Genomic DNA, 11966 nt, shown 5'->3' on the forward strand with positions numbered 1-11966 from the left:
GGTAGTAAGCAGGATTTGAACCTGGGTCTTCTGGTTCATTGGCGAGTGTGTTACCCAATAGGCTACTACCACCCATCCTGTTACTTACTAGGCTTCCAGTAAATACAATATTCACACATTGTATTGTGTTTTTAAGTTTTTGCAGATGAGTGGTTAGTAAAGGGCGATGTTTCATCCATCCTATGTATCCATGGCAGCCATTAGACCCTAAATCGTTATTGCTTTTGGCCTTTCATGTATATATGTCTTATTTAAATTCAGATCTTGATTCTGTTTAATATTTAAATATTACTGTTCATTCAGAAGTTCACATCTGACATATTTCTTGAGTAGCTCTGTTTAAATGAGTTTGTTTCTGGTCTGTTCATATTCATATTACTGCCTGTTGGGAGGTATGATTTTAAGAAAATCTACTTAAATAAAAAAAATAAGTGCATCAAACTAAATGTAATAAATAATGTATGTAATAATGTTAATATTCACATTATTCAAGTATTCATGTCTGTAAAAGTGTTCAAACCATCTGAACTACAGAGCTTCCCAAAATAAAATGTATTTATTTAGCAATTTATATATTTTTTTTAAGTTCAGCACAGCGGCCGGTGAGTTTGAATCACGAGGGGATCAGGGAAGCCATGCTGATCATGCGCTCTGGCATTATTTAAGACTCAAAGAGCAGGGCCTGCCACAGGGGAATTACTGCACCGCAGCAGAGACGTGGTGAGAAAAGGAAAAGTACTGAGAGTGGGGGGAGACAGACCAAAAGAGGATAAGAATAAGAAAGGCTTTGCATAAAATAAGGTAAAGGATTGCATCATATTTCTTCTCTGAACAACCTGGAACAAAACCAAAAGCTTTTAAATCTTTTTTTAATGTCTCTGTGTATTTGAAGAGGTTGAAGTATGTTTTATTAATAGATTGTCACACGTATCTGTGGATTGGTCTGTCTCAATATCCACTGCTGGTGATATTTGTGATGCTGTATTTTATAAAGTGTTTGGTTTGATTATTAAACCTTTAGCCAGCATGAATATTTATTGTAATGTGCCAGTAAACATTCGTTTCGAAGTATTCAAAGAAATTGAATGGGTTACATAGATGTAGTTACACATTTATAAAACAAACATTACATAGCTGTTTAACATTGTGTAGTTATTAGGTTATATTAATGTGTGCATGTGTGTGTGTAATCACTACATGCAGCTATGCATGAGTGTGTGTGTATATGTGTGTGTGTGTGAGAGAGAGATTTTTCACATACACAGTTAGATAGTTACAGAATTTGTAATAAAATAAAGAATTAGATTTAACAAGCTAAAAATGCAAAAGTAATGTTCAAAATGAACACTGGGTAGAGTGGCTGTGGAATACTGTACTCACAGTTTTGATAAAAAGATGGTTGTTGTATGATTCATACAATGTTTGTGCATGTGTGTGTTACAGCATGTGGCGGTGTGTGTGGCTGCTGTGTTTATGTGCAGCCCTGGTGCAGTGCCAGTTTCCCAGGCGGTGCGTGACCCCAGAAGGCCTGCGGAGTGGCCAGTGCTGCCCCTCCTCACCCAGCAGCCCCAGTGACCCCTGTGGTGCCAGCCTGGGCCGAGGACAGTGTGTGTCCATCGCCGCCGACCGCCGCCCCCACGGTCCACAGTATCCCCACGACGGGCGGGACGATCGCGAGCGCTGGCCGGTGCGCTTCTTCAACCGCACATGCCAGTGCAATGGGAACTTCTCGGGGGCAGACTGCGGGCGCTGTCGCCATGGCTACAGTGGGCCCAACTGTGACCAACGTGTAACCGCCGGTAAGAGCTGCACAACTGTTGCAGGTTTGAGGGTGACTTTATCCTCCAGGCCTCAGTCAAAGATTTCTTTTAAACTTGTCGTTTCATTTTGCAAATGAATAATAATAATAGAAAAATACCGAATTAAGAAATCAAATAAAGATTATCAAAGCATTTATTTCATACCAGGACTTGGACTTAAAAAAAATCTCTAACCCAAGCTTTGATTCAGGCTTGGGCCTTCTTAAGAATTAAAAAGAATTTAAATAGTGCTTGGAAGTTTCAGGGACTTGAGGCAGTGATAAATTCACTTGACTACTTTGGCTTATAGGCTGACATGCATTACCTTGCAAAACTTGACCTTCTGGAGGCGCAAATATGACAAAAATAAATTAATAAATAAATAAACGGGACTCTTTTTTTTTCATGCAATCTATTGGAGTACACCAGACCTTGGGGCTCACTTCTCTGCAGGACTTCACCCTTGCCCCATCTGAATTCACTTGTGTTGCGTGGGTCATGTGACGGCTGTTGCTATATATACCCCTTTCCCCATATAGTTGTTTTACTGCATAGTTCTCACGATTTAGCCAATAAAACATTCTTGTTTTCTTCTTGATGTGGGGTTTTTGCTGTAGTTATGTTTGGAGTGCTTCAACGGGTTTTTAGAAAATTATGGATATGTTTTTCACCTTTGTTTTACCCTTTAAACAAGTACATTTTGATTGTTTAGAACCAGGAACTTCCTCAGATAATTGAGATGGCAGTTTTTAAACAATAAAAATGAACTGATGCCTTTGGTTCTCCGGCCAGTCCGTCGAAACGTGATGCAGCTGAGCGCGGCAGAGAAGCGTGCGTTTGTGAGCGCGCTGGACCAGGCCAAGCGCACCGTCCATCCCGACCTGGTCATCTGCACGCGCCGCTACCAGGAGATCTACGGCCCAGATGGGAACACACCTCAGTTTCAGAACATCACCATCTACAACTACTTCGTGTGGACCCACTACTACTCTGTGGGCAAGACGTACATGGGGGCGGGGCAGCCCAGTTTCGGGGGCGTTGACTTCTCGCACGAGGGGCCGGGATTTGTCACGTGGCACCGGTTCCACCTGCTGCAGCTGGAGAGGGACATGCAGGTGAGACAGGGGGAGAGAGACAATCTGGGCAAGCGTGATAGCAACAATTTTAAAACGCAGGAAAAGATACGGTCTCTGTTGTTTGTTTACATATTACAGCATTTACTAGACGGCCTTATCCAGAGAGACCTACAATCAGTAGTTACAGGGACAGTCCCCCCCTGGAGACACTCAGGGTTACGTGCCTTGCTCAGGGACACAATGGTAGAAAGTGGGATTTGAACCCGGGTCTTTATGGTGGTCTGTCTCACTCTCTCGGCTACTACTACTTTCTAGTCTTCAGAAGAGCCAGGAGTTGGGAGAAATAAAAACCTGAACACAATCACAAAACAGGTACACAATAACCGGAGAGGAAATTCCCCCCAAAAAAGAGGCTGCGAATCAAGTTATTATTTTTATTCAAGTTATTATTATTTATTTTATCTTTTATGTCTTTCAGCCCGGTACACAATGAAGTCATTTTAGTTTTTTTTATGTTAACACCCTATTTCTGTTACTTGATGTTACACGATAATTACATTTATTCTGGGGAAAGGCAATATTTTTTTACCAATGCAACCAATGCAAACAGAATTTGGTTTAATTCCAGCTATGTTTCATGGAGTTCAGAGGGAATGGACGCTGCTGGCTGCCGCCCATTGTTTTATTTAAAAGTGCCGTGAACATTGGGCTTCACTTGAATTCATTTGAGGTGTTGGTTTTGATTGGACCGTGTGCTGTGTGCATTTGTAGGACATGCTGCAGGACCCCACGTTTGCCCTGCCGTACTGGAACTTTGCGATTGGGGGAAGTGAATGCGACATCTGCACCGATGACCTGCTGGGGGCGCGCAATAACTTCGATGCCAATGGCATCAGTGCCAACTCAGTCTTCTCCCAGTGGAGGGTCATCTGTGAGAGTGTGGACGACTACGACGTGCTCGGCACCATCTGCAACAGTGAGCTGAGCATGGCACGCCCGGCACACAACCAGATTCCAAAGTGAACTCAATCCAATGTCATAGCAAATGACAAATGGGTTTTCTTATCTAGCTGATGAGATTCCGAACTATATCCAGGTCAACAAGAATTGAATCTACATATCTCTCATGCACGCACACACGCACACATACTACAGAGTAGCACAACATGCATGTGTGTGCTTCCCAAGCATTCATGTGAACAAAATCCTCCTTGAGGTTACCCATGAGATGCTGGTATATTAATGCCCAAGATCCCGTGTAGGCCAGGAAATTCCTTAAAAAGGTTATGGAATGTCAGAAAGACATTCCACGGCAGTCATTATACTCAAAAAGGCTTCACACAAGCTGAAGAACCTCTGCTACTCTGTTAAACTACTAAATAGACCGATTCTTATTATTTCTTCATACTAAATAAGAATGTTTAATAAGAAGAATGGTAAACAGGAAAATGTATTATTTAACCATAATGCTGTATGACTAGCATTTCGAATGTTGAGAGCAACACGTGTATATGGGTGTGTGTGTGTGCAGGCACAGAGACCAGTCCTATCCAGAGGAACCCGGCTGGTAATGTGGCCCGGCCCCTGGTGCAGCGCCTGCCAGAGCCCCAGGATGTGGTGGACTGCTTGGAACTGAACACCTTCGACACGTCGCCCTTCTACTCAACATCCTCCCAGAGCTTCAGGAACACGATAGAGGGTAGAACACACCGACACACGCACACAGGGGTGTAGAGTTCACGTTAACATATTTGTCTACAACTGAGTTGAGTGTTAATGTGACCATGAAACTGTGATTTTAGCCATGTAAGAATGAGTAAGAAGAACTTTTCATTTTTAATGATAGCAGTAAGCAACATGATAACTGCTCGTTGTGTGTTAATGAAGGCTACAGCACGCCGCAGGGGAATTATGATCCCGTGGTGCGCAGTCTGCATAACCTTGCTCATCTCTTCCTGAATGGCACTGGCGGACAGACTCACCTCTCCCCCAACGACCCCATTTTTGTGCTTCTGCACACCTTCACGGACGCCATCTTCGATGAGTGGCTGAGGCGTCACGGCCCCGGTAAAGCACCCTTCTTCTCAGGACAGTGATTTGACAAAAAAAACCATCTTCCATTTCTAAAGATATGTGTGTGATTTGTCGCTTGCACGCAAAACAACATGGCCACCGCAGGTCAGGTGGTGTATCCAGAGGAGAACGCACCTATCGGACACAACCGCCAATTCAACATGGTTCCCTTCTGGCCCCCTATCACCAATGCTGAGATGTTTGTGACTGCCCCTGAGAACCTTGGATACACCTATGCAGTCCAGTGGCCCAGTGAGTGCAACACACACACACACACACACACACACACACACACACACACACCAGGTAAGATTCACACTTCTCTGTAGTCCAGCCTCCTAATCCCTGTCCTTCTCTATTGGTGGTGGAATTGTGATTCCGGTAGCTCGGCCATTCACCCTCTCAGAGATCATCACCATAGCGATTGTTGCTGCGGTGCTGGTGGTGGCAGTGGTGGGTGGAGCCATCACATGCATGATGCGAGCACGTGCCCATAGGTCGGACGAGGGCCTGGAGCCGCTACTGGGGGAGCAGTTCCGAAGCTACTCGGAGGAGGACAGGCGATACGAAAAAAGCCAGTCTGTTGTGTAAGAGCATCGGGTCTCTCCTTTCTAATGTCACTGAAAACCAAGAAAGGAAATAAAGGCATCATGTACTAAAATATGTTCTCACTTTCTTTATCTGGACGTCTGTTTAACTACAATTAACATGAAAGCTCAGTTTTAGAAGAATGAGGACCATTTGGTGTTGTCATGCAGATATAATGTAATACCAATAACACACAAGTAGGTGGCAGCGAAACATCTTTCTCTCCTCCCATCCTCAATGTAGAATTATTTCTAAGAAGCTGTGGCTGAACAATAAAAGGGAAGTGTGCTGCCATCTTGTGGTGTACGTTATCCAATGTGAGAATTACGAGCATAATTGCATGTTGCTTATCTTGGTTTTTCACACTAGTTTTTATAGAATTTACAAAATTACATGGTCTAATAAGCGGAGGACTTTGAAACAAACTATCTCTTGTTTCCACCTGGTGGGCACAAAACGAATTGCTTTATTGGCCAGTAGCCACTGAAAGGAAAGAAAGAAAGAAAAAAAAAAAAAAAAAAAAAAAACTGCAGTAAAAATGGAATTGGTTCCTTTCAAGATTTCAATACGTAACACTTCAAGTAATTACAGAAAATGAGCGACACCTTTCAAGCCAAATTAAAAGAATGTTTACAAACCATAAAATCAAGTTCCATCAGACAAAAACATTCATGGTTCATGGACAACAACAAAATTAAACTAGGGTTATAAAAATATATTTTTGAAATACTGTGGCACGTAAAAAAAAAAAAAAAAAAAAAAGTTCCAGCAGAAGAAACTATTGGACAGATCAATATTCCTCAGTCCTCTGCTACCTCTGGACACACTACCCCTACATGCGGCTCTAGGCATCTGGTCGTCAGTCTTCTCCGTGTTCGGTGGTTTGCCATTCAGCGTGGTGGAAAACCTCGATGGGGGCCACCTCTACCCCTGAATCCACCTCTCTCTCCTCGGAAGTTGGGCCGGTTGCGTTCTCGGCCACGGTCCCCTCTGCCGACGGCAGGGCCGCCGCGGCCTCCCCGCGGTGCCCCGCCACCCCGCTCTGGCTTGGATTTAGGGACGGGGGATTTGGGACGAAGCCTCTCGATTTCCTCTGTGCATCCGGACAGATTTGTGCTGGGTCCTTGGAAGTGGGAGGCGTACGCCTCGGCATTAAAGTTGCTGTTGGTTAATGTGGGGCCAACAGTCAGCCAACCTGACAGAAGATATAAATTATTTTATATAAAAAATTACAAAACATATTGTGGGTGTGTCCGCCCGTCACCCTAACCTGGTCGTATTGTGCTGTCACGGCCGAACAGGTGTAGGCGACGTAGGCCCAGGCAGAAGTGCTCGATGATGTGGAAGATCTCCACCGGTTTCTCGATGTTCCCAATCTCCGGCTCGTCTGTGATGATGAGGTCGATGTCCACGTTGGCATGGATAAAGTCTCCATCTAAGCTGCGGCGCACTGTGCCCTTAATTCCCATGAGGCAGTGCTCCTGCAAGCACAATTATTTCCCACATTTTTCCAATAAATACACTGTACCAGACATATGAGGTTATAAAAAAAAAATATATATATATATATTTAAAACCTAAAACCTGCTTCTCACCTTTGTCCTCTGAAAAACGGCTTTTGGGTCCAGCGTTTTGGTTTTGCCTGGGTTGTTCTTGTTGGTTTTAATCCAGCAGATGTCCTCACATCTCCGGAAGCCCCATTTACGCAGACACTAGATACACATATTACAGCAGCGTTGTGACTGCGGTTGGAGGATGAAGATTCACATCGCGAGTAATCGCTCAGATGCCATGGAGACAGGACCACAGAACGGCAGGGACGGGTGAGCATGATTGGACGCAGTGTGCTGTTGCATACCATTCTCCCAAGATCCAGCCCCTCTCCTGATCCACACCACAAAAACACGAATGACCGGAGATCAGAAATTTCCTCAATCTCCAACTTCATGATCTGATAGAAGAGAGAATCTGTCAAGTCACAACAGCAGATGACATGACTGAAAGCGGGGCGGTTACTCACATCATCCCATGTCCAGAATCGCTCGTTGGCGATGATGCCAGACTCTCTGTAGTACTCCTCCAATGGGGGCTCGAGAAGGATCACGTCAAACTTACTCTTCAGGTTCCGCAGGTCATAAACGTCCATGTCCGCCTGCAGGTACCTGCCGCGCACACAAGCACCAGTGCAGCATCAGATCTAGAGACTGCCGCTAACTGCAGACATTTTCTCAAGGCTCTATGCGCCGGAGCCAAACACGCAGGGTTAAAACAAGCGTCTTACATGGGTGGTGTGCTGGTGGTAGAGATGAGCTCGTCCTTCAGTCGGATCAGCTCTCGGAGTTTGGGGTACTCCTCGAATCGGTCTGCAAGACCTGGTAAAAACCGGAACCCTCCACACAGTTATCTAACATAGGCTATAATCAATAATAATAATAATAAATTACATCTGGTAACTTTGGAAACTGTGGCTCATTGTACGCTGCATATAGTGGCCAGTGGTGGCCTAGCTGGTAGCGGACTCGTAACCAAAGGGTTGCGGGTTCAAACCCCAAAAGCACCAAGGTCCCACTGAGGCCCTCTTGAACAAAGTGCCATACGCACACACTGCTCACTAATGGTGAGACACTGTTCTCCTATTGAAGATGAGCGCTGTTTATTCAAGAGTTTGAAGTGGAGAGGGCGAGAACCCAACTGCTACATCTCTTTATATCAAATTATTATTTTTATTGCCCCTTTAATAGACTATTTCAGAGATACTGTAACCTTTCATTTGTTTCAGTACAGACTAAAACTTTTTCCATACATTAATAATGGCTAAATGTTCCTGTAAAGAACATGAATTTATTTGACAATCAAAGAGAACATGAACACTACGATAAATACACTGCTCAAAAAGAACAAATAAAGGGAGCACTTAAACACCACAATGTAACTCCAGGTCCAGCACGGTTCTGTGAAATTAAACTGTCCACTTAGGAAGCAACACTGACAATTAATTTCACATGCTGCTGTGCAAATAGAACAGACAGCCAGTGGAAGAAAAGTTCCTGTTCTTTCTGGCTGATGTTTTGGCCACTTTTGATTGCTGGCAGAGTTTTCACTCCGGTGGTAGTATGAGACGGAGTCTACAACCCACACGAGTGGCTCAGGTACAGCAGCTCATCCAGGATGGCACATCAATGTGAGCTGTGACAAGAAGGTTTGCTGTGTCTGTCAGCGTAGTGATCAGAGCATGGAGGTGCTACCAGGAGACAGACCAAAACATCAGGAGATGTGGAGGAGGCCGTAGGAGGGCATCAACCCAGAAGCAGGAGCGCTACCTCCACCACCTCTGTCCGCCCATTCAGTTTCATGACTCCATATTCAGATCTTCATGGATTGCTAAGATTTGATTTCCATTGATAACTGCGATAAATAATATCAACTATGATATTAAAAATACTTCATTTATTCAGATCTAGGTTGTCTTATTTTTTTAGGTTGTCTTAAGGAAGAGGCCCCGTAATCAGAAGGTTGCCGGTTCGAATCCCGGTCCGCCAAGGTGCCACTGAGAAAAGCACCGTCCCCACAGACCTGTGCTACTCACCGACATCTCTGATGAAGTTCTGTGGACGGTGCCCAGTGTCCACAAAGTGCTGGCAGTAATCATTATGGGGGTTCAGGCTTTGCGTTCCCTACAAGACAATCACAGGGCTACAAACCTGTATCCTCATAGTGTGATCACATGGGTAATCATGTTTGTGTTCTATTGAAGAAGTACCTTTAGGAAGGTGCTGGAGTCTTTATAGACCTCCTCGTACTGCGCGCTTTCATCTGACTGCTGTGGCTCCACGTCATCCTGTACAACAGATCTGGAATCAGCTGCAGTGTCTCTCTGGACCCTTAATGACTCCAGGATATTACTGAAATGTGACCTGTAAACCAGATCTTGACCACAGCACACTCACTTTCTGTTCCTCGATGTCCTCCTCTGCGTCATCTCCCTCGGCCTGACACTTCTTTTTTGCAACCACCACAGATGAGTGAAAAGAGGCCCTTTAAAAAGGACATTAGATAAATGGTTAAATACACACCAGCATTACACATTCACTGAACAAAGTAAAATAATACTTGAGTAAAAGAAGGGCTGCGGGTTCAAACCCTGAACCACCAACTAGGGCTGCACAATTAATCAAATTTTAATCCTGATCACGATTTTGGCTGCCACGATTAACTTAAGATGATCGTCAGTGAAATGTACATTTAAGTAACAAACAACCAGGAGGCAAACAAACGCATAAACTGAGCAGCAACCTCACATTGTGACAGAGTGAGACGTGCCAGCGCGCACCTGCCAGAAAGTGTCCATCATTTGGGGTTGAACAAGTTAGCAAACGTAACTGATATATACACACCAGGCGTCGCATTCAGTCTCTCAGCAGGCGTCAGTACCGCCATCATATATGGACGGGGTTCCAAGCTCATTCAACCAAGTTGCCGAACTTATGCGAACGAGCAAACGAAGAAGCATGACATTTCATAAGTCAGGTTTTATTTTATCAACTTGTATGTTACGACATTTTGTGTAGACCAATAACGTTATTCATGTTACAGACCAGAGCATCTGTCTTCCCACCCCGACCTCATAGTAAAGGCATAGCTTCTGTTCTGACAGTGTATATATTGCCTGGTTCGTTCGTTGTCTGCAGTTCTTGACAAATCTAAACAAAATGCCTCGGTGTATGGACGTGCCCAGTATATCACCGTGATAAAACCAATCACTTTCACTTTTGAACTTCCACTAGAACAAAAGCAACATGATCATTTATTCTCCGAGCAGCAGTCTCTTATTGGAATGACATGAATGAGTGAGACAGTCAAGTATCAGTAAAGCACCTCAGCATTTGAGATTCATAGAACTTTCTCTTGTTTGTTCAGCTTTCACAAGCATGAAATTAAATGGTGTATATGGCTTAACACAGGTAGTTTGGGCCCAGCTGAAAGGCACAATATTAGTATAAATTAATAATTACCTGCCATCCACTTTTACTGTGAAAAGTTGCCTACAATCAAAAGCACAGTGGGCACCTTAAAAGGTCCCCTGGCATTAAAATGTCACGTTAATACGAGTCCCCCTGGCCTGTCTATGGCCCTGCAGTGACTAGAAATGGCGGTAGGTGTAAAGAGTGCTTTGGTCGTTCTGCTTCACCGTTCAGAGAGCGGCAGCTCAGACAGGCGGCTGTGGAATTTGTCCCCTTATGACGTCATAAGACAGAAAGGTTACCTCCCCTTTCTCATGCTTTAACCACGTAAAGCAAGACAGAAAGGTTACCTCCCCTTTCTCATGCTTTAACCACGTAAAGCATTGCAGTTGCTCGGTGATTGGATGTAAAAATGAGCACAAATATATATTTTTAGTTCCATCACTGGTCCTTCAGAAAGACTCTGAAGGACCAGTGGGTTAATTTTTTGATGACGTCAATCCCGCGATTGCCCGCGCACATCTATTGGCCGCTCTCCTCCTGAGGACAAAGGCTGAATTTCGTAAAGAGACTTTAAATACAGTATTAGGGGACCAATAAGACCGATATAAAAGCAAAAAAATATATTTGGGAAGGCTAAAATTGGAAGAGCGGATTTTCACAAGTTGTCGGCTGCAGCAGTTGAAAAAGCAGCGTGTGAGTAAGTTCCCAGACCTACGGGGAGGTTTGCAGGTTTGTGTTTAATGTTTGAGAGAATGTGCGAGCGTGTGTCGAACACGGACCACGCTGCAGACTTCCGTGAGGCGCTTTCGGCCATGATGACACCACGTCGGTGTAGCGCTCACCTGCACGTCTCTCTGGTCGCCTCGATTTCCTTCTGTTCGTCTTTACTATTAAGCACGGCGCCGATGCTGTCCGCGCTCTCCGCCCCAAGCTGAAACGCACGCAAACAATACATATTACAGCGATTAAAAAGGCAGAACCTCCAGTCGCGGTATCGCATTCCAATTTATCCGCGTTTGACTCGCCTGCTGCGCTAGGAGCTGTCGCCTCAGCTTCTGCCGCTCCCGCATCTCCTGAAGCCGGCTGTTCATTGTGAGCAACGACACGGGTTTCGGCCGCAGCCCAGCGAAACACAGCAGTCCCGCTCCAAGCGCGCCAGGCTGTCGCTCGGCGATGACGTCACGCCCAGAGTCGCGGGGCGCGAACGTTTAGCGTCATTGGTCAATTGACGCTACAGCTATGAAAGTCTTGTTTCTGTATGCAAAATTACAGTTCTATATATATTTATATATAAAAAATTAGGGATATACATACTTAAGTTAATCGATTTTTTTTATTTTTAACCAGGCACTGGTTTTAAAGTTTAAATTATTGTCTATAGACATTTATTGCAAATAAATACTTCTTAGTAGTTAAATCAGTATTGAAATTATTTAATGGTATATTTACCCCATGGCAGTAATTAT

General features: G+C 44.4%; 2 protein-coding genes across 3 annotated transcripts; one reads left to right on the forward strand and one right to left on the reverse strand.

Annotated features, from left to right (window-relative positions):
• The first annotated feature begins 649 nt into the window (after positions 1 to 649).
• On the forward strand, positions 650 to 5609 carry tyrp1b (tyrosinase-related protein 1b). 2 transcript variants are annotated; one of them, XM_028976290.1, is made up of 8 exons: positions 650 to 801; positions 1444 to 1799; positions 2592 to 2914; positions 3647 to 3851; positions 4407 to 4574; positions 4763 to 4942; positions 5054 to 5200; positions 5310 to 5609. In XM_028976290.1, exons 2-8 carry the CDS (start codon positions 1445 to 1447, stop codon positions 5537 to 5539), a joined length of 1608 nt encoding a protein of 535 aa, XP_028832123.1. In that variant the 5' UTR covers positions 650 to 801; position 1444; the 3' UTR covers positions 5540 to 5609. The 2 variants fall into 2 exon arrangements, with proteins under 2 accessions (XP_028832123.1, XP_028832124.1); XM_028976291.1 differs by having other exon boundaries at positions 5334 to 5609.
• A 441-nt stretch (positions 5610 to 6050) lies between these two features.
• Positions 6051 to 11675, reverse strand: mettl14 (methyltransferase 14, N6-adenosine-methyltransferase non-catalytic subunit). Its single transcript, XM_028976293.1, has 11 exons — positions 11526 to 11675; positions 11343 to 11431; positions 9484 to 9571; positions 9297 to 9374; positions 9123 to 9210; positions 7818 to 7908; positions 7557 to 7698; positions 7395 to 7487; positions 7132 to 7248; positions 6807 to 7017; positions 6051 to 6731 (listed from the first exon to the last, which is right to left on the reverse strand). Exons 1-11 carry the CDS (start codon positions 11589 to 11591, stop codon positions 6427 to 6429), a joined length of 1368 nt encoding a protein of 455 aa, XP_028832126.1. The 5' UTR covers positions 11592 to 11675; the 3' UTR covers positions 6051 to 6426.
• Positions 11676 to 11966: the final 291 nt, after the last annotated feature.

This window comes from Denticeps clupeoides, chromosome 4 (genome assembly GCF_900700375.1).
Source record: "Denticeps clupeoides chromosome 4, fDenClu1.1, whole genome shotgun sequence".
Taxonomy (NCBI): domain Eukaryota; kingdom Metazoa; phylum Chordata; class Actinopteri; order Clupeiformes; family Denticipitidae; genus Denticeps; species Denticeps clupeoides.